The sequence below is a fragment of the Ursus maritimus genome, unplaced genomic scaffold (assembly GCF_017311325.1).
Source record: "Ursus maritimus isolate PB19 unplaced genomic scaffold, ASM1731132v1 scaffold_10, whole genome shotgun sequence".
Taxonomy (NCBI): domain Eukaryota; kingdom Metazoa; phylum Chordata; class Mammalia; order Carnivora; family Ursidae; genus Ursus; species Ursus maritimus.
Genome location: NW_024423344.1, coordinates 18,586,676 through 18,614,655, shown reverse-complemented (window position 1 = coordinate 18,614,655; position 27,980 = coordinate 18,586,676). Strand labels below are relative to the sequence as shown.

Genomic DNA, 27,980 nt, shown 5'->3' with positions numbered 1-27,980 from the left:
TAGATTGGGTTTAGTGTATTCTTTTCTCATTCCTTAAGTTGTAAAGTTAGTTGTGGATCTGATATTTTTCTTGTTTTTTAATGTAACTGTTTATAGCTATAAAGATTCCCCTTGATACCACTTACACTGTGTCCCATAAGTTTTGTCACATTGTGTTTTCATTTTCATTTGTAAGTAGTTTTTAATTCCCTTGTGATTTCTTATTCAATCCATTGTTTGTTAAATTTCTACAGATTTTTGATAAAATTCTGAGTTTTCTTTTCTTTTTTTTTAGATTTTATTTGACAGAGAGAGAGCGCACAAGCAGGGGGAGCGGCAGGCAGAGGGAGAGGGAGAAGCAGGCTCCCCACGGAGCAGGGAGCCTGACAGGGGCTTGATCCCAGGACCCTGGGACCATAACCTGAGCAGAAGGCATACACTTAACCAACTGAGCCACCCAGGTGCCAAAATTCTGAGTTTTCCCTTTGTTACTAATTTGTAACTTTATTTTGTTGTGGTCAGAGAAGATAATTTGTATATCTATCTTTTAAAATCTACTGAGATTAATTTGTGGCCTAATGTATGGTCTACCCTGGAAAATGAGCCATGTGTACTTCAGAAGAATGTGTATACTGTTTTTTTGTTTTGTTGGGTAGAGTGTTCTGTATATGTCTGTTAGATTTGGTTGGTTTACTGTGTTAACTTCTGTCTGGTTGTTCTATCCATTAATGGAAATAGGCTACTGAAGTCTCCAATTATTAATGTAGATCTATTTCTTCCTTCAATTCTGTCAGTTTGGGCTTCACATATTTTGCTAGTCTGTCGTTAGTTATGTAAATGTTTATAATTGTTATATCTTCTGGATGTATTGAACCTTTTATTAACATCTAATTGTCCTTTATCTCCTGTAACCATTTTTGACTTAAAGTTCATTTTGAAGATATTATTATAGCCACATTTGCTGTCTTTTGCTTAGTATTTGCATGGAATATCTTTTTCCTTCCTTTCAGCTTCATTAGGTGTCTTATATCTAAAATAAGTCTCTTGTAGACAACAAACAGTTGCATCTTGTGGTTTTATCCATTCTGCCAATTTCCATCCTTTGACTGGAGAGCTTAATCCATTTACATTTAAAGTAAATACTGATAAGAAATTTACTCCCATTGTTTTGTTATTTTCTATACACCTTATAGTCTTTTTTTGTCTCTCATTTCCTGCATTACTATCTTCTTTTAAGTTGGTTTTTGTAGTGAATGAAAGATTTAAATTTTTTTCTCATTTCTTTTTGTGTATATTTAGCTATTTTCTTTGTGGTTACCATGGAGATTACATTTAAGGTTTGAAAATTATGTAACACTCTAACTTGAATTTATACCAGCTAACTTCAATAGCATACAAAAAACTCTGCTTCTTTACAGCTCCATCCCTATCCTGTCAGTTGATGTCAACAAAATATAAATTAATAATCATTTTAATTGCATTAGCCTGTTAAATTATGTAGAAAAATATGGAATTACAAACCAAAGTTACAACAATACTAGCTTTTAAAGTAAATATTTTTTTAAAGGTATTAAATCTCTTAAATTATGGAGAAAACAAAAGTAGAGTTCAAACCTTTGTTACAATACTAGCTTTTTTTTTTAAGATTTTATTCATTTATTTGAGAGAGAGGAGAGTGAGTGAGCACGAGCAGGGGGAGGGGCAGAGGGAGAGGAAGAAGCAGACTCCCCACTGAACAGGGAGCCCAAAGTGGGGCTTCATCCCAGCACCCTGAGACGATGACCTGAGCCAAAGTCAGATGCTTAACTGACTGAGCCACCCAGGTGCCCCAATACTAGCTTTTAATTGCTTATGTATTTACCTTTATTGAGATCTACTGAGATCTTTATTTCCTCATAAAACTTGAAGTTACTGTCTACTGTCCTTTCATTTCACTCTACAGGGCTCCCTTGAGCACTTCTTTCAGGGCAGATCTACTGGTAATTTAACTCCCTTAGCTTTAGTTTATTTGGGAATGTCTCACTTTTGTGAGAGAATGCCCTCACTTTTGAAAGAGTTTTGCCAAAGAACTCTAGTTGACTTTTTTCCTCCTTTGAGCATTTTTAATAAATCTGCCACTGCTTTCTGGCCTCCCAAGTTTCTGATGATAAATCTGCTGATAATTTTATGTGACAGGTGCTTTTCTCTTTGTATTTTTCAAGATTCTTTATTTTTGGCTTTCAAATTCTAATGTGATTATAATTACAGTGAATCTTGATATGGGTCCTTGAGTTCATCTTCCTGTAGTTTGCTGACCTTTTTGGGTATGTTTACATACATATTTACCATAAAATTTGGGAATTTTTCAGCCATTTCATCAAATATTCTCTCTGCCCCGCCCCCCCCACATGCACACCCTGCCTTCTTCTGTGACTCCCACAGTGCATACGTTGGTCTCCTTGATGGTATTCCACAGGTCCCTTAGGCTTTGTTCACCTTTCCTATCTTTTTTTCATTCATTCCTCAGATTAGGTAATTTCCGAAGTCTTATTTTCAAGCTCATCAATTCTGTCTTCTGCCTGCTAAAATCTGTCTGAATCCTTTTAGTGAAATTTTCTATTTCAGCTAATGTACTTTTCAACTCCAGAATTTCTTTGTGGTGTCTTTTTAGGTTTTCCAACTCTTTAATATCTTCATTTTGCCCATACATTGTTCTCTCGATTTTGTCCACATCTTCCTTTAATTCTTTGAGCATCTTTAACACAATTGTTTAAAGCCTTTGTCTAGTAGATCTACCATATTTTTCAGAAAGTTTCTGTTGTTTTCCCTCTGAATGGGCTATACTTTCCTCTTCGTATACCTTGTGATTTTTTTTTGTTGAAAACTGAATATTTCAATGTAAAAATTTGCTAACTTTGAAAAAGCAGAGTCTCCCCATTCCCCAGGGTTGCCATTTTCTATTATTGTTTTTGGTTTTTTAAAACTGTTATCACTGTACCAAGGATTAGCCTGAGATGTAACCTTAAGGTCTTCTCAATTCTCTTCTGAGCTGCTCCATTCCCTGGACATGTGTGGTTACTTTCTAATCATCCTTGTGTATGGAGTTGCTTTTGGATTCCTAGTCTTTAATGTCTAGGCTCCCAAAAAGGGAAAAAAAGAAAAACTAAGGGGTTGGGAAAAATTGAAATTTCCAGGAAGTCACTCAAGCCTGAGGAGGTGTTTGCAACAATGGGGGAGTGTAAAAACAATGACCCTCCTCTTTGCACCTGTGTGATCAGAGTACAGATTCCCTTTAAGTCTGGAGGACAGTCTCCTTTTTGCCAACCCTGGCTTAACAAGCTGTGTGCAAGGTGGTCCAGGAACAAGTGCACGGCTGCCTGCTGCATGGCACCAGGGAGTGGAATATAGTTGCTACTGTGCTAAGTTGAAATTGACCAAATTGATCACGATTTACTGTCCAAGACTTGCCCCAAACACTGCAAGCTTTCATTAGACTCCAGAGTTCAAAAATAATGACATTAGCCAGATTCTGCCAGTGCAATTTTTTGTCTAGGTGGTGCTTTCAACTTTGCTACCTTCCCTCAAAATTTATTTTTGTATATTGATCTTGTCACCAAATAACTTTCTAAATCCATTTCCTAGTTTTACAACTTTTCAATTAATTCTCTTGGGTTTCTGAAGCAGACAATCATAGCATCCATAATGTGTCCTCCTTTGAAACACTTATATCTCTCATTTTTCAGTCTGATGTTTCTATTATTTAAAAATGTTATTGGCAAACATTCTTGTCTCATTCTTTCTTGACTTAAAGACACTATATTGGTAGTGCTTCTGTGTTAATTATGACGTGGGCTGTTAATTTTATTATCTTTACATGGTTAAGGAAGTATTTTTACTTTCTTTTTTTACTAGGATTTTCCCCCCAACAATTTAATATAAAATTTTCTTATTTAACAGTGAAACATAATGTAATGTATTTCTGAGAATAACCCATTCTTGGTTTTAACAAAATGCTGGATTTGACCTGATGGTATTTTAACTATTTTTATTTTTTTTAAACTTGAAGTGACTGATTTGTGATTTTCACTTTTGTACTGTCTTTAAAAGGCTTTTATGTCAGCGTTAAAACACCAAAAATGAACTGGGAAGTTTTCTATATTCTCCTACATTCTGGAGAATTATCTGTAGGTGTGAACAAAGCTATCTGCATAACCTGAACTAGGCCTAGCAGCATTTTCTTTAATAGTTTTTCTTCCCTTGCTAGGTGTATTCAAGTTTTCCACTTCTTTTTCATTCTTTTTGTCAATATATATTGTCTTAAAATCACTCTTTTTATTCAGATTTTCAGATTATTTTAGTATAAGATTGTTGTATTTTAATATGATATTTCCTAATAAATTTTAATTATTATCTCTGGTTATTTCTGATTTTCTTTTTTTATTTTAATGTTTTTTTATTATATTATGTTAGTCACCATACAGTACATCCCTGGTTTCTGATGTAAAGTTCGATGATTCATTAGTTGCGTATAACACCCAGTGCACCATGCAATGTGTGCCCTCCTGATTTTCTAATTTTTTTTTTAAAGATTTTATTTATTTGACAGAGAGAGACACAGCAAGAGAGGGAACACAAGCAGGAGGAGTGGGAGAGGGAGAAGCAGGCTTCCCGCTGAGCAGAAAGCCCCATGCGGGGCTTGATCCCAGGACCCTGGGATCACGACCTGAGCCGAAGGCAGATGCTTAACAACTGAGCCACCCAGGTGCCCTGTAATATTCTAATTTTTAATTTTCTTTTTTCTTTGGTTAAAGAATTGCTAGAAGGTTGTCAATCTTGTTGATCTTCTCGAAAATCAATTTCTTCCTGTCTTCTAATTGATCATAGAAATTTAATTCCATCTTTCCTTTTACCATTGTTTCTTTCTCTTCTAAATTTCATAATATGAATGCCTACTATATTATATTTTCAGTCATTAGTCATATGTTTTCTGACTGGTAAAGCTTTGGGTAACACGCATATCCATGCACTTTCCCACATACTGCACTCTTGCTCCTGTCCTCACCACACAGCTAAAACTGTTCTCAGTAAGTCACGGATCATCTACATGTTGTCCAGGATAACAAATTTGCTGTCCTTATTTTACTAGAACTCTTTATACAATACTTGTCATTAACAATGTCCTCCTTGAAATTCTGTTCTCATGGCTCTTCTGATAAAACTCTTTCCTCACTTTTCTCCTGCCTCTCCTGTCATCCTCCCTCAGTATCCTACCATGGTAGGTTTCTTTTCTTAAATGTTAGGGTTTCCCAAGACTGTGTGTCCTATGAACTCTACTCTTATTAAACATGACTCCTAGTGACCTCACCCAAATCCATGGATTCAACTTTCTTTTACATGTAAAAGTCTCTAAACCCAAATGTATAGCTCCCAACTAGATTAGACGAATAACAATGGGATATTTCAAGGTATCCTCTCTACCTAATGTGGGCAATGACATCTTTATCCCATAAATTTTACCCTCTTTCTGTATTCTATATAGTTGTGATTACTACTGATATTCCCAGGTTGGTAACATAGAAATTATTTTAGGTTCCTGCCTCTCATGTACCCATATTCAATCAGGCACCAAATTTTGAAGGTTTACCATTACCCCTTAAGAATGTGTTCCTTCATGGCTCTTCCGAGAATCTCTACTTTAGATCATGTATTTTCATAAAAAACTACCTTGACACTCCCCTAATCTTTCTGTCTGCAACCTGGCCTCTCTCCTACCTATATGCTACACCACTTTCCAAGTGATTTTTTTTAACAAATGAAAAATTTGTTTACCAGTGACTCACAGCTTATGTTCTTTCATATTCTTTTTGTTTCCTCTACTTAGGATGATCTCTGTCCACCTCCTTTTCTACCTATTTAAATCCCACATCCTTCAAAGTTCAACTCTTCTATCCTCCTCTGTGGAAATCTCTTCCTTTTGTGCTGGCACAGCACCTTGGGCACGTATCTTTCATAACATACGTGATTCCATGGCGATCACTGATTAACTATTTTCCACTAAAGGAGAAGCAACCAACCTTGTACTCTCATCAGCTAGCACATGTTTATTCATGTTCAAAGTATGCATGAATGATTTTTCAAAACTTTTGTTTAAATAAGAACTCATATAAACACATACATAACCAGCACTGACTGTTAGTAAACTTATGGTGTAAACAAAAATACATAAAACAGGAAAAAATTTAAACAGGTCTATAAATTCATGTTGCTTTCCCAAAAGAATTTGAGCTGTGCATGGGGGTCAGAAAGTAGATTCCTATTAATGCTTCTCTGAGCTTAGGGATATGAAAATTGACCAGGGAACTCTGGATTGGAATGCTACTCACTATTCTATATTATATTACAACCTGTGCCTAATATAGGCAGCCTATTAGGTAGAGTGGTATGATTAAAAGAAAAAAAAAACCCAGTACAGTGATTGTGATGCATCCTTAAAAGATTTGAGTCCTTAATAATGAAACAAAAATAAAGAACGATTTGCTTATTGTAAACCCATTCATTAAGGTCTTGCCATACCACACTGCTCGAGTGAAAAATATTAGCTCTCAGGACTCTTACAGATTTTTGTTGTGGTTGTTTGTTTTTTACGGGAAGTTTTTTGTTATATACTACAATTAATATGAAAATAAGATAACTCAAAAGAGCATAAATTTCTTAAAGACAAAACTGGACCATCAGAGAGTAAATATATAAAGCAAGCTGTTTAGAAAAAACATTTAGTAAGAGTTCCAGTTTTCCAATCTGTGTGTCATCTTAGCCCTGACCTAAATATAGTAAGTTTGCTTTAATTACAAATTTTTGGTTATAGAAAACTGGTAGTGAAACTAAGGCTTGAGATTTTACCAGTTATGACTCAATGTTATACTGTTCCAGGAACCCAGCCTATAAACCTAGATACAGTAAAGCCATCTCAAAATAAATTTTGTCGTTCACAGGAAGAACTCAAGAGAACACTGTATAGAATGGGAAAAAACTGTCACCAATGTAAAAACTGTAAAACAACATTTTTAAATGTGAAAGATTCACACTCACGTAGTTTAAGAATCAAATTTTTCAAACATACCTTGTCCATTAATTTACTTGCATGAAGACTCAAGCTATTGAAGAATATTTTTTTGCTTAGCAAATGCATTTCTTCAATGGTAGTCAATAAGGTAGTTGCACTATTCCCAACAATGCCACTAAAAGCAAAGAATATTTCAGGTTGCAAAACAGAGGCTAAAACAATCAATTCTTTAACTGAATATAATTCATTTAAAAGATCTAGATTTAGGGGTATCTGGGTAGCTCAGTCGGTTAAGCATCCGACTCCTGATTTCAGCTCAGGTCCTGATCTCAGGGTCATGAGATGGAGCCCCATGTCGGGTTCTGTGCTGGGCATGGAGCCTGCTTAAGATTTTCTCTCTCTCCCTCTTCCCCTTCTGCCACACCTCCTGTGCTCTCTCTCTCTAAAAACAAAACAAAACCAAAAAAAAAAAAAAAACACCAAACCAAACCAAAACCAACAAATCCATCTAGATTTAAGTAAAAGTGTGTATGTAGAATATAAACTGTGAATTAACAACTACTCTAGTTTCATATAAAAATGACAGGTTTTTTTTTTTTTAAGAGTTAGGTGATGAACAAATGGTTTCAGTGTTGCACAATCTCTTTTATAAAAATAGACACTCATAATATACAAACCCATCTCTCTATTTTTCTCTATTAGAGTACATGTGTCTCTTGATTATCCAAGACCTAAGGTGAATTTTAGGGAAGCCATTCCATCAATAGCTCTATTTATAAAATATTTGAATTTTATTAACACTGAGTTATTCTTTCAATTAAAACTCTTACACCATATCTAAATTATAAAGTTTCTCAATTTTTATACAGCTGCCTAAATAGCAGTATATTTAGACTAATTATGAAAAAGCTGATAGTATTTTAAAATATTTAATTATTAGCACATTCTGTACTCCTTAATTTGCTATATTTCTTAGACCTATCCAAGGAGTTTCTCATTTTTGCCAGAATGTAAGACAAGCATGTATATAAAACAATTCTCAATTTTATTCTCCAAATTCAAGTACTGAAAGTCATTTAAAAATGTGATGTTGGGGGAAAAAGTTTTTGTTGATGTGAAAGATTGCTCAAAATAAATAAAATGGCATTGATAAATAGCAGTAGACAGGAAGCAAAAAAAAATAAAAAAACCCCAGCAAATTTACAGAAAACTGATATGCTGCATATGACACATTATAAAAGCAAATACTAATACTATATATTTCAATACATCTGAAACTGAAACAAATTGGAATGAATTCTTATAAATTTAATGCGGACAAAGCAAATTAGCATTTAAAATATATATATAAAGCAAACAACAAAGTAAAAGCAAATTCCTAAATAGCAGCTATAATATCTACATTTAAAAAAAAGTATTTCGGTTAAAAATATTATAAGCTAAACACCAAAATAAATTGAAAGAAATTCTCACACATGCTTATACATACAATAAAAGTAAGTATGCCGCTGAATAAAAGTATACCATCCCAAGCAACGGGCTAAAACACCGACTGGATACAAACAGAAACTGGTATTTTATTTATTTTTATTTTTTGCATTTTTAAAGATTTTATTTATTTATTTTGAGAGGTGGGGAGTGGGAGCAAAAGCAGGAAGGGGGCAGAAGGAGAGGGAGAGAGAGAATCTCAAGCAGACTCCCCGCTGAATACGGAGACCAACACAGGGCTCGATCTCAGGACCCTGACATCATGACCTGAGCTGAAACCAAGACTTGGACACAACTGACTGAGCCACCCAGGCACCACAGAAACTGATATTTTAATGAAAACTTTGGAGAGATACCAAGACACATTTATATTCATTTTTAAAAAATGGAGTTATCAGCCATATTCTGCAGTTACTCAGATCTAGAATTTACTATTGTTTACTAAGTACTCACTAGGTACCAGTAACTGGGCTAGATACTTATAGATGTTTTTTGTATTTCACTCCATATTTCTACCCAACATGCTTATCCTCCCATTACATTTTTCAATTTCAGGTATTATATAGAAAAGCCCTGCTATAAAAGATGAGGGTTAAATTCTCTTCCATAATACTCATCCCCCACCACAACACACCCAAATTTCATCATTCCCAGGCTCCCTAATACAGTTATATCATAGGGTTCTGGTGAATAAATACTCAATGTTTACATTATTACAAGCACGTAAATACTATTCAGAGCTGCCCGAGGCATCAGGGATTTCAACATAAGGGAATGAGCAGGCTGATAAAGCAGACAAAATCCCGTGTCACAGCCTTGCAGTAGGCATAAAGAGCAACCAGTTCAGACTGGAGAAAGAGAACGGGGTCTCCAAGATGGATGTGGGAAGGAGAGAGGACAGAGAAGCTGGGAAGGACTGGTTGATGTGACTGACTACATGGTGAGAAAATGCAGAGTCTACTTTAGAGTTTGCGTCTGAAATAGTGATAAGGACACAAGAAAGCAAGCAAGTACAAAAACAAAGAGATTATTAACCACAGAGAGAAAAAGTTTTACAGGAAAGGACATGCAATCAAAGTATGCTGGATTCCCTGTTTTTATACATTCTACATCTTCCTTTTCTTGGTTTACTATGCCTTTTGATGGAATCCATCATTTGGGAATTTTAGTGTATAGGATGCAAAATATTTTTGAAAATTGTGTCACCCACTTTTCCCCGACATCACTGGCTATTCTTTTCCAATTTTCTTTGCAGGTTTCTTTTCTTCCTAACCTCTAAATATTAGAGCTCCTCAGGACTTAGTCCTAGGCCTCTTTTTATCTACGCTCACATAAGTGATCTTACCTAGTCTTAATGTTTCAAATACCATCTATATACTGCAAACTATCAGATTTATAGGTTCAGCCCTGATTTCTCTGTTGTCTGCTCACTCAACATCTCCCCCTGTATGTTCATAAATGATGGTGAATCTGACATAGTCAAAACTGGGCTGGACTCTTCATTACCCACCCACTCCCATCAAACTGTCCACCCTCTCAGCAAACGACAATACCATTCATCCAACTGTTCAAACCAAAACCCAAGAATTCATCCCTGACTCCTCACATTTCACCCTCTCTAGTCTATATACATCCCATTGTCTCTGGAAACAACTACTTTTCTCCCCCTCCAAGACTATCACCCTACTCCGATTCACCACCGTCTCTGCTTAGGACACAGATGACTTCCTAAATACTGCCCTTGTTCCCCTTTACGCCACTACACTACATTATCCACACAGTGCCCAGAGTCACCTTACATCATATACCAGCTCAAGTCACTGAAACACCCCAACTCCCCACACACACACACACACACACACACACACTTCTTCAACCACTCAATATAAAATCTAAATCCTCACCACAGCCTACAAAGTCCCACATGATCTGGCCTCTGCCTACCTCTCTGATTTCATCCCTCCCTACTCCTCCCGTTCCCTCTACTCCAACCACTGGCCTTCCTTCTGGTCCTCTAAAATGGAAGCTTTTGGTGGCCTCAGGGCCAGAGCGTACCCTGCCTAGGACACTCTTCTCTGATATCTTTACATGCCCAACTCCTTCACACTATTTAGGTCTGTACTCAAATATCACCTCTGCCAAAACGCCTTGAAAAGAGCCGCATGCGCACACACCTGCTCATATGTGGTCACTCTCCATGCTTGATTTACCTTCTCCTGCTTTATTTCTCTTCAGTGCCCTTATCACCAGTTAAAATTATTATTTTATACTTGTCTTTCTTCCCCATTAGAATATAAGTTTAAGCTATTTTGTTTACTGCCGTTTCTTTAGCATCTAAAAGAGTGACATTTGTAATCAGTTTTTTAACTGACTAAATAAGGAAATATGTGAACAAGTAAAAAAATAACATGGAAAAAATGTGTCAAAAGATCCAACTGCTTTCCTCAAAATCATCATCTTCAAACAGAAAAAAATTCTACTTCTCAGAGTCTAAGCAACCTATTACCTTCAGAATACAAATGATTTTTTCTTAGCATTATTTGCATTGGAAACTGAGTTATCATTATCATCAAATAATAAATTTCATCAGTACCATCATGGGTATTACTACATAAATAACGTAAAAATGATTTACCACTGCCTTTGCCTAATACAGCATTAGTTACAGTGTTAGCTTTTTTCAGCTGCTCTTGTGTTTCCTCAGTACGGATCATTCTCTTATTTTAGGAAGCCTATAACATCACAAATGAAACTAATTTATTGCTTTTGAGTCATAGCAAGTGGTGATAATCAATTTATATCTAAAATGTTAGAGGACTAACCCAAATCCTTTCTCTGATTAGTTTTATAGCCCGTGGCTTGTTGGTTTTGTTTAAAAATGTGAAACCCGTCTCTTAGCTGTGAAGTTTTGGGTGGCTAATCTCAACTACTAGAAGATAGGTAACATCATTGCCATAGTCTTTTGGTGCTTCTTGAACTAGTGATCTTGTACTTCTCCTGGATCTATTAGTTATAATAACCCTCTTGGATTTTAACAATTGGACTTCTGTTCTTGATTCCAGCGTACTGGTGAAAAGTAACTGTTAAATCATTTTAAATGGACTCATATGGAAACTGTCTAAAATAGAGCTTGAAAGGACTCAAGGTCTTATAGTGACGTAATAAAGCTCAAGTGTAAACCATCACTGCAAAGTGAAAATAAATGCACACTTGAGAGTCAAAGATCATATTATAGAGCAAACAAGTGGTTTCTAATCATTATTTAAAGAAGATAAAGTAGCTTTTATTTAAAGCAAATAAAGCTATAGTTCTGCTTTACCATAATAGGAAACTAAAGGACAAAGAATTTACATTATTTACATCGAGGATAGGAAACTTCACTATCGTGTCCTATTTGCATATCTTGTATAGTTACGTTAGGTGCCACATATCTCTTTTACTAATGCAAGAGAATTAAAAATATACTCACCCGATAAACTTACACTGTTAAGTTGTACGTGTGCACGTGCGTGTGTGTGAGGGTGTGTACAGTTATGTTTAGGGAAGAAAAGGAATGACAGACCTCAAAATAGAGCACAAATAATACATATATAATGATTCATATGGTGTGGAGGTTCTGCTAGTTATATTTAGTTGTACAAATGATGAAAACAAAACAAAACCCAAACACAAAAACCCTTATACTGTGTTCTACCTGAAATGATGTATCACGTAGGATTTAATAAAGCACATTTAACCATTCCACTTACCTGATTGTATGATGGTAAAATTTGAGGAGGTTAGAAATTTTATATAACAAAACTGCCCCAGGTTCAGCAACTATTACTTGTTCAATTCGAACCTATTAAAATATGTGAAAAAAAAATTAAACATTTCTTAAAGGCGTAACTTTCCTTCAATAATCACATGTGGTATAAACAGCATTTAAAAAGATAAAATTTAATTACTGTAGAAATCACAAAATTCCTTCTAAGTAATTTCTGAATATTAAACTATAGGGGATGGTAAAATAACAGAAACATTTTAACACAGATATACTCTACAAAAAAACAAAACAAACCCAGATCCATTACCTACAGAATTTGGCCCAAGGCAGTTGCTACCAGAAATAATACAATGATGAGGTCACTGTGAGGTTTTTCACCAGATTATAACAAAATGTAGTTCAGCACACTTTGCAAAGCGGCTGTTACACCCCTGTAAACAGATTATCAGTGCAAATACTGCTCTATCACCAAATATTCAGAAAAGAATGAAAGAATTCTTATCTTCAAACTATTACACCAAATTTCCTTTTTTATTAGACAATAACAGACAAATCTTAAATTAGCACCAATATGTATGTCTAATTATTGCTACCAGGGAAATATCAGATCTACTTCAAAGTTAACTTGATCTCTCTTAAGATTAACTACTAGGAATCTTTAATTAAATTCTATTCCTTACTGATCTCGCCCTTACTTTATATTCCCTAATTATTGGATACAATCTAAATCACACTGGTAATGTGCTTATTTACATATTGTATCTGTTCTTAAGCTGATGCTTACATTGTGTCTTCTTGTTTCCTAACTAGATTCTAAACACAGACATTGTGTTTTCTGCTTCTTTTACATCTCTACAGCATCTGGTAGAACAGTACATACACAACAGATGCTTAATACACGCTTTTGAAAATTGAAGTTTCTCTATACTTAGATTTTGGAATATGTCATAATGCCAACATATGTGATTTGCTAAAATAGATTTTACAAATGTATGTATATGAGCATATAAAACCCTGTTAGATTACAGAAATTAAAAAACCTTTACATGAATATGTTTATGAAATTCATACATCTTTTGGCATAAAGTACTACTGAGCTGACACACATTACAAATCATGAATGGAGTGTGAATTTAAAAACCATGGTTTTTCATATTACAATTTCTTTCTAGGTCTAAGGCCTGGATCAACAGTGATTTAAATTATATATTATATCAATAAAAGTGATACTTTCTGAATTTTAGTATAATTACTAGGACAAAATATAAAAGATATTATTTGTGACACACAGCTCTTCTCTAGTAGATTTATAACAGCATATAATCCACTGTAATTTAGGAAGCTCAGAGTATACGGTACACTAAAGTTTTTATTAAAAGAGAGAGAACTCAAATGTTAGCTGGTAATCTCTCTGCAATCCAGAACATTCACATAAAAGAAACATAATTTTACTACCTATGGACTTGAAAAACAGACGTAACACATTAATTCTGGTAAGTGTAGCTACAACTCTGAAATGAAGACACATGTAAAGTAACAGTTTTGATGCTGATGATCCATAGCGTCTTCTCCACAGTATATACAATGTTAAATTTCAACACAAATTTTTAAAACTAGAAATAATCATAACTTACGCATACATTTATAAATATATAGTCTACTACCTACGAAGTTTTATAAAAGTTAAATACAGGGTAGAGTAAACCAAGTCCACAGTTTTGCAATGGTACCCCTCATTATCATTACAACCTTTTGCTTATGCTTCTAAAAATCACTATCTCACCTTTCCTAAAAAGAATTCACTCCTACAAAGAAACAAGACCGAGTGAGAGATATTTAACCAAAAGATCCGATATCATAAGCCATTATGAAAAGTTCAGCAGCTTATCAGGTCAAAAAAATTTTTATTAATGGAATGTAATTAATGAATGTAAAAATTTTTATATTACTGGAATGTAAAATATCACTAAAAAAATGACAATTATAATTGCAAAAGAAAATGTTAAAGTAAGCTGTTGTTTTTTTTCCTCAGCTGACAACTACAGTATATCAACTGAGAATATCAGATACCCAAATGAGGTCATACAGGAAGAAAATTCTTAAAATAGTGTAAATTGTCACAAATATATAAAGGAAGGGAACAGTTGCTGTATCATCTTATGTATCACTATCAAGCTAATTTGATATGTAACTACTGTGAACATCTGTTAAATATTCTCTGGAGTATGCATTTAATATTACTATCATATGAAAAGATGTAAGGTTTCTGTCACTTCAGAAACTAAAAGGGTCTTTATTCATTTTACAATAGAAATATTTTTGCTTGCTTACTGTTTTTTCTTCATCTTTTGATATCTTACATTAAAATTTCAAAGGCAGCCACAATAATGCTCTACAACTGTTATAAACACCTTTTGGAACATAAACATTAAGGAAGATGAAATGAGGTACATTTTAAAACAAAGACAGACTTTGGTATATAATTTCTTTATATAGACAATGGGTATTAATTTGATATTTTAAACATCATAATAAAATATCTTACTCAGACCAGAACAAGAAACTCTAAAGTCCATTCCAACCCTCAGATTCTAGAATTATACTTATACAATTGCTTTAACAGCAACAAAAAAAGGAATTAGTAATATAAGGAACATAATATCATAAGTAAGGAAGGGGTTAGAGGGAGATAAGGCAGATAAAATACAATTTATTCACCAAAGCAATTTATTCATTGTTATGACTGAGTTTCCTTTAACTCTGTGTAGTTACAAATAAAATACACAAAGTGTAGAAAGAGAAACATTTTTATTCTCTCCTTTCTTCTTTTATCTTTCCAATAATTGCTAGTATACAAAACAAGCAACACTTACATGAGTGTAAATGTCTGAAAATCAAACTATGGCAAATATATCATTTGAGAGAACTAAGTAAAATAATTTCAAAATATTTTGCTATTTATTTACTGAATATGCAACTGAATCCTAAGATGATCAAATTACAGTAATAATTAAATCAATTTCCTTGCCCACAACAAAATACCAAAAAAAAAATCTTAGAAACCAAAAAAAAACTTCTAAAATTTAGTTCTTGGTAAGAATAAATCATAAACCTTCTGGATTTCAATTTCTACACAGTAAACTGAATAAATAAGGAAAGTAAACCAACAACTACAAAGTATTCCATTATTTTTTTTTTTAAGATTTTATTTATTTATTTATTTGACAGAGAGAGAGAAGGGAACACAAGCAGGCGGAGTGGGAGAGGAAGAAGCAGGCTCACAGTGGAGGAGCCTGATGCGGGGCTCGATCCCATAACGCTGGGATCACGCCCTGAGCCGAAGGCAGAGGCCCAACAACTGAGCCACCCAGGCGCCCCTCCATTACTATTAATAAAGAAAAATAGCACCTGCTGCAGGCCTAGTAGGTGTCAGGAACTATGTACTGCATCTACACAGTTTTCTCATTTGATCTTTTCTTTTTATTTTTTTTGGATTTAATTTTTTTATTGTTATTTTTTAAGTTTTTATGTAATTCCATTTAGTTAACATACAGTGTTATATAAGTTTCAGGTGTACAATCTAGTGATTAAACAATTCCATAATCACCTGGTGGTCATCGGGACAAGTGCACTCCTTAATCCCCATCACCTATTTACTTTGTTAGATTTTAAACACTGAATGTTGGCAAATAATCAGCCTAGTCATTAGAATCTTGCCAATGGCATAAGCGGGGATATTTTTTTTTTCTTATTTGATTTTCACAACCACCCTTAATGTTTTTTTTTTTAGATTTTTATTTATTTGAGAAAGAGAGAACACAAGCAGGGTGGAGGGGCAGAAGGAGGGAGAAGCAGGCTCCCCCATGAGCAGGGAGCCCAAAGAGACAGGGGGCTAGATTCCAGAACCCTGGGATCATGAGCTGGGCCAAAGGCAGACGTTTAACAGACTGAGCCAACCCGGAGCCACATGGTAGGTATTTTTATATACAGGTTCAACAGAAGAGGCAACTCAAACAAGTGAACACAATTAAGAGGCAAAGTGGAAATTCTAACCCAAGTTTGACTTCAAATTCTGTTCCTTGTACTATAAATAGTATTGATAATAAATAGTATTGATAATATTATAATAGTATAATAGTATTGATAATACTATAAATAGTATTGATAATAAAACTTACACATGTTATTTTATCCTTGTATTTATCATTATTTATTGCTACAATAGACAAAAAATGTACAATGCTTGAAACAATAAAGTAAATGGAACATGTTCTTAGAAAATTTCTGTTAAGAGTTCATAGATTAATTATTCCAACTTAAGGGACTTTTTCTCAATTGATTAACATAAATTACCATGGAAAACATAATATGGTAAAAAAAATAAGTGAATATATACAAACTAAGAATATTTCAAATTTTCTTCCTTAGAAAGAAAACTGACAATGATTACTTTAAAATATACTTTATTATCCTACACTAATGTGTTAACTTGAGAAAATTATAGCTTGACTTCAAGCCGTTAACAGTTTTTTTAAACTCATAGGAGTAAGGCAATAATTTAGCCAAATGCCATATAACATATATAAAAAGCAAAATATTTACCTTTAGAGGCCTGCACACACCCTCAGTAATGTGCCCAACAACTTCCTGGATATTTTCTTCAACACCTACAATTAATTACAACATAACTGAAAATTTTTTTCTATATTACACATAAGTTCAAAAAACAAACAATAACGCATATGATTAACGGCACTAATAAACATTTAAAATAACATAACAATATTTTATTAAGTCCAATATCTTTTAGGACATTATTAATTATAGTAATATCTGGGTCTAGAGCCTTGTTAATTTATTGCACTGCTGACTAATAAAATAAACATTACTTCTTTGTGAAAAAGAGTAAATACATGAGTCACAGGAAAAAATGACTAGGAAACATATTAACTGAAGGAAGTGATGTGACGATGTATTAGTATTTGTTCTACAAACACCTTATTCTGGGCAGGGGTGCTGAACACAGAAGCTGAGGATATCAAGATGGAAAGCACACCTTGTAATCTAATAAAAAAACTGGCATTCACTAAATACTGACTATTTACCAAGTTCCTGTGTACTTGGCATTTACTGCTTGTGACCGCCTTCTTTTTTAAACACAGAGAAACAGGCTTGGAAGAATGAAGCCATTCCCAAAGAATAACCTATTTCATCCAACTTTGATCTATAGTCTTCCAATCTCTTCACAGTGCCTCTCATAATATTTTACTAAAACATCCTTTAAGAAATTCATTCTTTTAAACTAGGTAATTAGGATAACAGAAAACAACTTAAAGTTCAGACCTTGTGCTAATCAAACATACATGCTGAGTCTAATTTGAATATCAAAGAGCAAAAACAAAAAAATGAGGAAGGGTGAGTAAGGATCTTCCCCAATTTGTACACTAGCCTCTCTAGGAGATCACATGTGAGCCAGAAGGGTGCAGGGCTGGGCAATGCAACACAGTCAAATGATACCAGTCACAATATTTCTCTTTAATTCCTATCAAAAACAGAGTATCTTAATTTCCCATTTGCCCCTCAAACTCTAACAGGCATTTTAAGGTAGTCACAATACTAAGAAGATCGGAAATTCTGTAGGAAACAGACATAGCGACTCAAAAATCATCATTTTTTTCTTCCTTGAAATCAAGACCAAAATTTTAAGTACATTTGGTACTACATGAGTAATTATTCAAAAAACTTCACAACAGTCACATGAGAATGAATAAAGCGGTTGGATAGTAGAAAAGAATTAGTAGCTTAATGACTTTAAACAAGTCACTCAGCCTGTTTACTCACAGATAAAAGGAAGATAATAAGTGTGGCGCGGAAGATCTGAGACAGTGTACGCTACACATTCTAGAAGCACCTTGAAAGTGAGGCAGGGGAGTCCAGGCCTGATATGGGAAGGCTACAAGGGACCAGGATACAAGTGTGAACAGCTGTGTGACAGGAAAGTGATGGAGGAGAGAAGTGTATCAGCAGAAAAGGGGAGAAACCAGAGAGGAAAATTAATGAGGGTGTTTAATGTGGCACCTAGGTGTGAAGAGTTTACCTTTGTGAAGATGGCAGCAATAAGAATAGAAACAGAGAAGCCTTGTGTTATTTTCTATACTTAGACATTAGCAATAACAACCAGAGGACCCACCTTGTATGGTTACACGCTTTAGGAGAGCTTCAAGGTGTTCTTTTTCAGAAGCAGTAGCTTGATGGAGCCAGGCCAACATATCTCCTACATATCTAACGTAAAAATGAAACGTTAGTAAAGATTTCTGTCAGAAAAACATCAACTATTCCAACATTGTCTGATGACTATACCTCAAAGGGTCATGGGAGTGCATTTCAATGGGTCTCGGTGTGCCTCCTGGGCCCCCTCTTGTGAGAGCATCGATAAATCCACGAACAACGGTACTTCTTCTGGCTGTTCCAAATTCATCTAAGGTATACCTAGAAGAAACAAGTTATTTGAAAAAAACAGATGAGTTTCTTTTTAATGAGTATATCAAACTATTCATGCAATTTCTGAGATAAGCAAGACATCTACAGCTTCTTTACACAACACCTCTCTCAAGCAATACTGTTTTTAAACAACAAAAAATTTTTATGAAATAACTTTATCATAATGAAAATTCAGTCTAAAGGCATATATTTTTACTCCTCCTCAGAAAGAATGCTGGAATTTGGGATCAATAACAAGGGTAACAGCAATAAGGGACAGAGCAGTGGGTTTGGTAAAAGTAAAAATCGAGGAAAGGAGAAAATCTGGGATTCTTCAGGTTTCAGTACTCTTAGGTCCCAAACATGATGTTCTAGTGTTCACACAGGCCATAATATCTAGTTCTCAGAGGGCTGCTTACAGTTAGAATTCTGCAATCCAAAAAACATCTTTTCTTCTACCATCAAAATTTTCCCCAAACATACTATTCATATTTAAAAGCTTATTTTGACTCCAATACTAGACATATGTTCCCTAAATTTACTGATCAACGAGGCATACGAAGCAAAAACTTTTTTAACTTATATTTAAAAGTCATCCATTATGGTTAAAAGAAAAAAAAAAGACTTCCTAAGTGAAGGAGTTTACAGGAAAGGGAACTTTGAACTGGGAGATCAGGTAATTTGGGGTGAAATTACAGGATGGCCTGGAGTTGCCCAGAGTGCCCACTTCTTTGACTAGAATCAGCCTTGGTTTCCCACTATTACCACATTCCTTACACCCATCCACCAATTCAAAGTTCTTGCTATTTCAAAAGTACCCAGGAAAACAAGAAATTTTTTCACAGTCCAATGTCAGCAGATTCTAGACCCATGAACTTTTAAATCTCTTAGGAGTTTTCTAACAGACTTCATGTTAAGAATTATTTCATTGCCCTCCACATAAACCAAAGTTACCAAAATTTAGGATTTTGGTTTCCAAAGGAATTAATTTCTTAAACTACTATAAAAGCTATACTGCTTTCTTTAATATACTACTCATTTAATAAAAAAATCCACATTTTTTTCAGGGGTGCTTGGGTGGCTCAGTCGGTTAAGTGACTGACTTTTGATTTTGGCTCAGGTCATGATCTCAGGGTCATGAGACTGAGTCCCACATCTGGTTTCAGGCTCAGCCGGAAGTTGGCTCAAGATTCTGTTTCTCCCTCTGCCCCTCCCCTGCTCGCACACATACTCTTTCTCTCAATAAATAAATAAAATCTTAAAAAATAAAATCCACATTTTTTTAACATAAGAAAGCTCGAAGAGGGAATGTTTTTAAATAAAATGGAAAGTGTAGTAAAGTGGTCAATATCTACATATTTGTAGGAATCTGAACCTTTTTAAAGGGCTGTTCACTAGAAACCAGATCACGTTTTTTTGTGTTTTGTCTTCAGTTAAAAGGAAATGGCTCTGAAATTCTGTGTAGTGACATATTAGCAGCATGTCAAGATGAAATGCACTATCCCGTTAAGCTCTAAGCATGCAGGTGACCTTGCAATCACTTTCCATTTCTTAAAACAAATTAGAACCAAAATGCTTTTTTTCCCCCTCATGCTCTTAAATTTATATGTTTAGTGTAAAGAACGCATTCCTTTAAATGATCACCAACTCCGTGAAATGACTTATGATCAGATGATTACTTAGAGCACAAAAGTCACAAACTTTTAACTTCTCAAATACATAAAACTCATCCTCAGGACCCAACCTGCTACAATAAACAGAAGCAATGTAACTTTTGTTTCTAGGTCTATTCACTCTGACCACCAGTCATGTTGGAAACCGGTCAATTCACTGGCATTTTAAATGGGGGTGGGGGTGAATTATCAAGTCTGACAAACACTGGACTCTTCTCTGTGTAATTATATGAAATATACACATACATTAATACGAATGTTAATCCCCCTGCAACAATAGATATAATCTGAAGCAAAACCAGCATGCGCCACAATGAATCTTCAATGACATCTATATATGTGAAACTCCTTTTCCCAGAGAAAGAAGAAAATTTCTTTGACTAAAAAGAGATTATTTCCCAACAAAGGTAAAATTCAAAATGGAGCTTTACAGAGGTGAATGTTAAAATTATATAAATATTCTAAAATGCCTCTAGCTAAAATAAAAAATTCAGTCCCCATTTTTAATGTCTATAGCAAAAAAAGAAAAATTCTTGTCAAAAAGCAAATTAAAATATGAAACATGTTGGTCAAAAACAAATTAAAATAGTATAAAAGCCTCCAAGAAATGTAACAAATACATTAAGAATGAAGAAGTTGGCAAATTACTACATTCTTTAACACTTTATATTCTGAAGGTCTACCAAAGGAAGGAAGATGTCAATCTAGTCTACTTACAATAAATTTCTTTATGAAGAAATTTTTTTTTTGAAGATTTTTAAAAAATTTATTCACTTGAGAGAGAGACCAGGAGCAGAGGGGAGAGGCAGAGTGAGAGGAAGAAGCAGAATCCCCGCTGAGCTGGGCGCCTGAGGCAGGGCTCAATCCCAGGACCCAGAGATCATGACCTGAGCCCAAGGCAGCTACTCAACCATCTGAGCCACCCAGGCACCCCTATGAAGAAATTTCTATTCTTGATTTATTGAAAATTAATAATGCATTAGCACTCCAGTTACATATTACCTAATAAAAACTGGGTGGAAACTTTTCCCAAGGACTTCAATAATTACCATTTTTTTTGGCACATGAAACCGACACATTTGAGACACACTAGGGACAGTGAAGCTTTTACCCATTACTTAAAGTTCATATAGTGCCATCTGGTGGTTAACATGACACAATGTTAAATTTTTCCTAAATTTAAAGAAACTATCACTTTGGAGATAATGAAAAGCCAATTTTCTCTTTTTCAGCACCCATCTTATGGGAATCAATTGGTCTTAAAAATCCTCCTTCTTCCCAAGTTAACTTCCTAATGCCTCTTACAGTCTTCCCCACTGCACTGCTGCCTTCCCTATTCCCTGACATGTGTCCCTTCAACATAAATCTTTTTTGCCTATTATAATTTCTATTCTTTGTCTTTCCAGCTTTTTCTGGCTGTCACAACAGACTCTACATACATACCTCTGTGGCTGACAACTTTCCACCTTATCTCCTTTTAAAATAAAAATAATAGCTAATATTTAGTGATGAGCAAATCATTATGCTAAATACCGTATTGAATAATCTAATTTAATAGTCAAAAAAACCTTATAAGACAGGCACTATTTTTATCCTCATTTAAAGAAACTAAGGTTTTTGAAAGTAGAAGGGCTTGTCAAAAAATCTAATTCAGAGCCCACCTTCTAAACTATTATGCAATACTGCTCCTTTCCAAGTGTTTGGAAAGAATCAAAATTTAGTAAAAATATATGTACATGGTAGAAGTCAGCTGACCAAAACACACAAAGGCATTTTTTTAAACAAAGACTAACCTTATGAACAAATATGAATCTGTGGACAATGTAACATTTGATTAAAATCAAATACCAAATATTTTCAGTACTAAAAGACGCTCATAATTAAACACCAATACCTAAAGTAAAAAAGCTGGGAAAGAAATTCCAAGCTGGATAAAATCTGCTGAGCTGGTGATCCATAGTGAACATGGTTTATCATATATACATGCATCACATTCAGGGCTATTACAATGCAGCTCTTGCTACCAACCCAATAGCCAGTGCAAGCTTTTGCAATCAATTTCCCCAAAATACATGTTCTTTCTCAATCTACATCTTTGCACCTGCTGTTCCCTCAACTTGGGATACTCTCAATTCCCTTCTTTTCCTGGAAAATGTCTATCCAACCTTTAGAACTCACTTTAAAACTATTTCCCAGAGGAAACCTTCCCTAAGGTTCATCCCTTTCCCCTACCACAGAATACTCGAGCCACACAGCACCTAACACAGGGACTCTAAAATAGCAATTAATATAGTCATTAAAATGGATGTTTTTATATCTGCTCCAATAAAATAAAGCAATTTCAGGGTAGGGTTTCACTGATATTGTGTCTCTAGCACATAGAACTGTGCTTAACATATAGTAAGTACTCAGTAAGTAGTACTGGAATGTTATTATTTTACACAGCTGTCCCAGCATTTGTGTTCTGGAAAGTTCTTATAGGCTAAGCAATGTTCCAATCAGAAAGAATAATGAGAAATCCTCTAAAACTATTACAAGCCTCTGAAAGGCATGTCTCAGAGCACGACTGAACACCTATGGAAGAGTCCCCTGGTTTTCTGTTTCCTGCAATATAACTCCCCACTTGGAGTTATACTCTCCCTATTTCCATACTATTGCAGAAATTAAAAATAAAAAAAAAATTCTATTTTATATAAAGAAAATTAAAATACAGAATAATAAAAAATATGTGAACAATTAATAATACATAGAGTTCTTATACAAATCACCATCATATAGCTGTTGGCTGGCATAACTTACAGAATCAAACACCTGAACTCTTTCTTTTCTTGAATCCTATTAATGGAATCCTGATTTTAAATTTTCTTTTTTCATTTCTGGAAAATTATATTTCTTTTTATTTTTTTAAAGATTTTATTTATTTATTCGACAGAGATAGAGACAGCCAGCGAGAGAGGGAACACAAGCAGGGGGAGTGGGAGAGGAAGAAGCAGGCTCTTAGCGGAGGAGCCTGATATGGGGCTCGATCCCATAACGCCGGGATCACGCCCTGAGCCGAAGGCAGATGCTTAACCGCTGTGTCACCCAGGCGCCCCTGGAAAATTATATTTCTCAGTCCCCTATCTAACCTCCTTCTTTCTAGGGAAGGGTTAACAGAGGAGTTTTAGTTTCATGCAATTCTAAGGTAATTAATGAGATGACAGATTGAGGAAAAGCCCCTTAACCTCTACATAAATAAGGGGTAGTCTAGTTATAGAGACACCTGGTTTTCCCCTCCATAGGGCATTCTATAATACACAACACACAAATAAGCTGATGTTCCAATGATACACATATGAGATGAAAATACCACTGTAAATTATTATATTACTCAAACTATTGTATATAAATTTGATAATACTGAAAGCTAGTGTAACTCATCAAATAAAAAGTAGATTTATTTTTTTTTAATTAGGAAAAAGTCACCAACTTATATAAGACAGGTCTATCCTGTAGGGCTTCCATAGCCTGAGTTAATACTGGAGATATGTCACATGATTCTTGTGTCAAGGTTCTGCATTCACCTGAAAAACAGTTAACATATAATTATAGCACTTGTTAAATTAAAATTAGGTCTCTATTATATCCATTGTACACCCAGAGTCTAAATTCTATAACAAATACTACATGAAAAAAAATGCTCAGAAAAACTTAGAGAATATGCCAATCAAAAAATATTTTATGCTGTCAACCAAACCAAAAATGTAAGCTTAAGTATTTGTATAACTTTATATGACCACACACGCTATCCAGTGCACCCCAAACCTCTATTTTATTATTTAAAAACCACAGTTCCAAAGAAACCAAACAATGAACAAATATTCACTGAGTAACTGCTATATACATGGCAATGTTCAAGGGGGAAGAGGCAGAATAAAAAATATATTACCAATCCCTTTCCTTGGGAGCAAACTTTAAGCAGTTTACTAAAAATGTTTACACAAGTAATACATGGTAATAAGATTATAATTTCAAAATAGCTTAGATTCTAAACTTTTAAAAATCTCTACACCATTTTCTTTATTTTACTATTCTAATGTTATCCATAAAATGCTAACTAAATATCTACTATGTTCAAAAAACTTTGAACTTGTTCAGAAATTCCCAAACATTTGGTATATGTGGATCTCACACTAGCAGTATGTTTTCTAGCATGCACTGAGAAAAATGCATGCATGTTTGGAATTGAAGGGATCTTTTATTTTTAAGAAGACTGTTGACTATATTCCCTATGCTGTACTTTTCATCCACATGACTTATTTTATAACTGGAAGTTTGTATCTCTTAGTCCCCTTCACCTAGTTTGCCCACCACCTCCATCTACCTCCCCTCTGGCAACAGCCAGTTTGTTCTCTGTATTTAAGAGTCTGTTTGTTTTGTTTTTTAGATTCCACATATAAATGAAATCATATAGTATTTGCCTTTCTCTTTCTGCCTTACTTCACTTGGCACAGTAATTCCCTCTAGGTCTATCGATGTTGTCACAAATGGTAAAATTTCAATTGCTTCTATGGCTGAGTAATAGCTGATTCTATATATATACACCACATCTTCTTTATCCATTCAATTGACCTTGGGTTGTTTCCATATCTTGGCTATTGTAAATAACACTGCAATAAACATAAGGATGTATGTATCTTCCTGAATTACTGTTTTCATTTTCTCTGGGTAAGTATTTAGCAGTAGAATCACTGGACCATATGGTATTTGCTTGTAATTTTCTGAGGAACCTCTATACTGTTTTCCACAATGGTTGCACCAATTTATATTCCCATGAATACTGCATGAGGGTTCCTTTTTCTCCACATCCTCACCGACATTTGTTATTTCTTGTCTTTGTGATATTAGTCATTTTGACTGGTGTGGTGATATCTCATTGTGATTTTGATTTGCATTTCCCTGATGATTAATGATGCTGAGTATCTTTTCCTGTGTTTGTTAGTCATCTGGTAGATCTTCTTTGGAAAAATGTCTATTTAGTTCCTTTGCCCATTTTTTAATCAAATTGTTTTTCTAGGGTTGAGCTGCATGAGCTCTTTATATATTTTGGGTATCAATCCCTGATCAGATATATCATTTGCAAATATCTTCTCCCACTCAGTAGGTTGTCTTTTTGTTTTGTTGATGGTTTCCTCTGCAGGAATTAGAGATATCTTAAGAGGATTCCAAAGTCCTTAGGAGTCAGAAGGCCATAGTTTAGAACCACTATGTTAGGTGTTGTGGGAGCACAAAAAAATGTGAGGCAATGTCCTTGCCTTTGAGAAGTAGAAATGTAACTGGAGAGGCTAAGATATACATATATGAAAAGTTAAGTAGTAATGTACTGAAGGTCAAATGTTTCCAGCAGTTAGTGTTTAGAGGTGGGAAAAGTCACTGTGATTTACTGTAGTCATGGAGGGTTCCAGAAAGATGCAGAATCTAAGTTCAGCTTTGAATACTGAAGTAGGAATTGAATTTAAAGACAGAAAGTCAGACAACACGCCAAATAGGAGTCAACAGTGCAAACAAGACCAACAGAAAAAGAAATGGGTTTAGGGCATAAAGAGTAAAATGATCAAGCAGATAATTAAAGTTTTCCACAGTCTAGCACAGATGTTACTAGTTAACTGTCTGTATTCCTAACTCCTTCCAACAAGTCAGTTGGTAACACCTATTAAAATGTCATGTACTTCTATCCTATCCTTCTGTCTTTGCCTTTGGTTTTAACAGGCAGTTTTGTGAACAGAATACTGAGACATTTTAAAACAAAACTAAAATAAATAAACCACTTATGGCAGGCAAAATAGTGGCCCTTCAAAGATCTCTAATTCTTGGAACCTGTGACTGTTATAGTACATGGCAAAAGGGACTTTACAGACAAAATTAAGGTGACAGATCTTAAAACAGGGAAATGTTCCCGGATTACCCACGTAAGTCCAATGACATAGGTCTTAAAAGTAGAAGAGGCTGGCAAAAGAGTCAATCAGAGATATGATATGGACGAAGAGGCAAGAGAGATTCAAAGTGAGAGAGTGACTCAATCCATTACTGCTGGCTCTAAAGACAGAGGAAGAGGCCATAAACCAAAGAATGCAGGAAGCCTCTACAACTGGGAAAAGCCCGCAGCAAAAGCCAGCAAGGAAACTCACACCTTAGTCCATCCTGCAGACTCAAGTTACTAAATTATGCCAACAAACTAAATGAGCAAGGAAACAGATTCTTCTTAGAGCCTCCAGAAATGAATGCAGTCCTGCCAACACTATTAGCGTGTGACAGCATGTCTTATTTCTGACCTACAGAACTATAAGGTAATAAATTTGTGTTGTTTGAAGTCATTAAGTTTATGGTGATCTGTTATAGCAACAAGAGAAAAATAAATTCACCATGTATAAAACAGTACTTAAATAATAAAAAATGTCTAATCAACTCTAAGATAATGTAGGGCAGAAATACTAACTTTATTTTTTTATTATCATCCTTAACCATACATAGAGCTTCAATGATACAAGATGCTCATGATACAAACACAACATGTTCAAAAGTAAAGCTCATTTTTCTTTTTAAAAATACTTTTTGATTACTAAGATCAAAATACAATACCAAAGGTCAGATGAAATAACCAAATTGAAAACTAATATTCATGAATCTAGACCGTATGAAAGAAATCACTTACTTTGAGCCCACCGATAAAGTCTTTCATAAGCTGTTTCTTGAAGCAAGGCCATCTGTTCCATAATTTCTAAACTAAGAAAATTAAAGATTTATTTTAATTTAAAGGTACGGATAACAGCTACACCTAAGAATTTAATCGTATTATTTAATTACAGAGTGATCTGGTTACAGTATATTAACTTTTTATCATTTTATGGAATGATTTTTCAATAATTTTTTTATGACTAAGTAAATGTTGTCAAATTTTAATACCATCACTTAGATAGGCAAGTGTTATTTTACTCTGTAAGTATCAGGGTATAACTAACTCCCCCCTTATCCAAAGATACATAAAGAGTAAATTCCTATTTCACAAAATGCCATATTTCAAAAAAACCTAGGATGCCTTTAAAATTTTAGAAATATCAGCGGAAATACAATTATGAATTGAAAACGTTACTTACCCTGCTGTTTGTTGGTTTGTACGCAAGAGAACTTTGACATCGTTATGAATTCGTTTTACTCTTCCCAATGCCTTGAAAAAATCCTTTAAAATTAAGAATGCAACTTTAAAATGCCCATGTTTTCAGGTGAAATTACATTACTTTAAATTGAAATATCACTACAAGGGAAAAACAAATCCTTTCATTTACTTTAATGAAGCCCTCCTATAACTGACCTTAACTTTCTCTAAATTTTTATAGAAAGTGTAATAGATATTTATTTAAATTTTAAAACATATATTAATTCAATGTCTGCTAGTACCAAACAGTATGCTAGTTGCTGGGAACACAAAATTTATAGACAAAAATCCCTGTCCTCAAGAAATACATAGTCTAGTGAAAGAGAATGCAAACCTAAAGATTACTACATAAAGAAAAAC

General features: G+C 34.4%; 1 protein-coding gene across 4 annotated transcripts in view; it reads right to left on the bottom strand.

The window, feature by feature from the left end:
• The window catches only part of COG6 (component of oligomeric golgi complex 6), an 86,589-nt gene that overhangs the window by 41,844 nt on the left and 16,765 nt on the right, over positions 1 to 27,980 (bottom strand). For all 4 annotated transcript variants that reach the window (XR_005832504.1, XM_040622288.1, XM_040622295.1 and 1 more), the window contains exons 6-13: positions 27,562 to 27,644; positions 27,120 to 27,190; positions 23,898 to 23,991; positions 18,636 to 18,764; positions 18,466 to 18,557; positions 16,878 to 16,942; positions 12,259 to 12,350; positions 7,079 to 7,196 (exon numbers count right to left, since the gene is read on the bottom strand). Coding sequence is in view for 3 of the 4 variants with exons in the window: in XM_040622288.1 (XP_040478222.1) it covers positions 7,079 to 7,196; positions 12,259 to 12,350; positions 16,878 to 16,942; positions 18,466 to 18,557; positions 18,636 to 18,764; positions 23,898 to 23,991; positions 27,120 to 27,190; positions 27,562 to 27,644 (744 nt within the window). In the remaining variant the exon portion in view is untranslated. The remainder of the gene's footprint in view (positions 1 to 7,078; positions 7,197 to 12,258; positions 12,351 to 16,877; positions 16,943 to 18,465; positions 18,558 to 18,635; positions 18,765 to 23,897; positions 23,992 to 27,119; positions 27,191 to 27,561; positions 27,645 to 27,980) is intronic.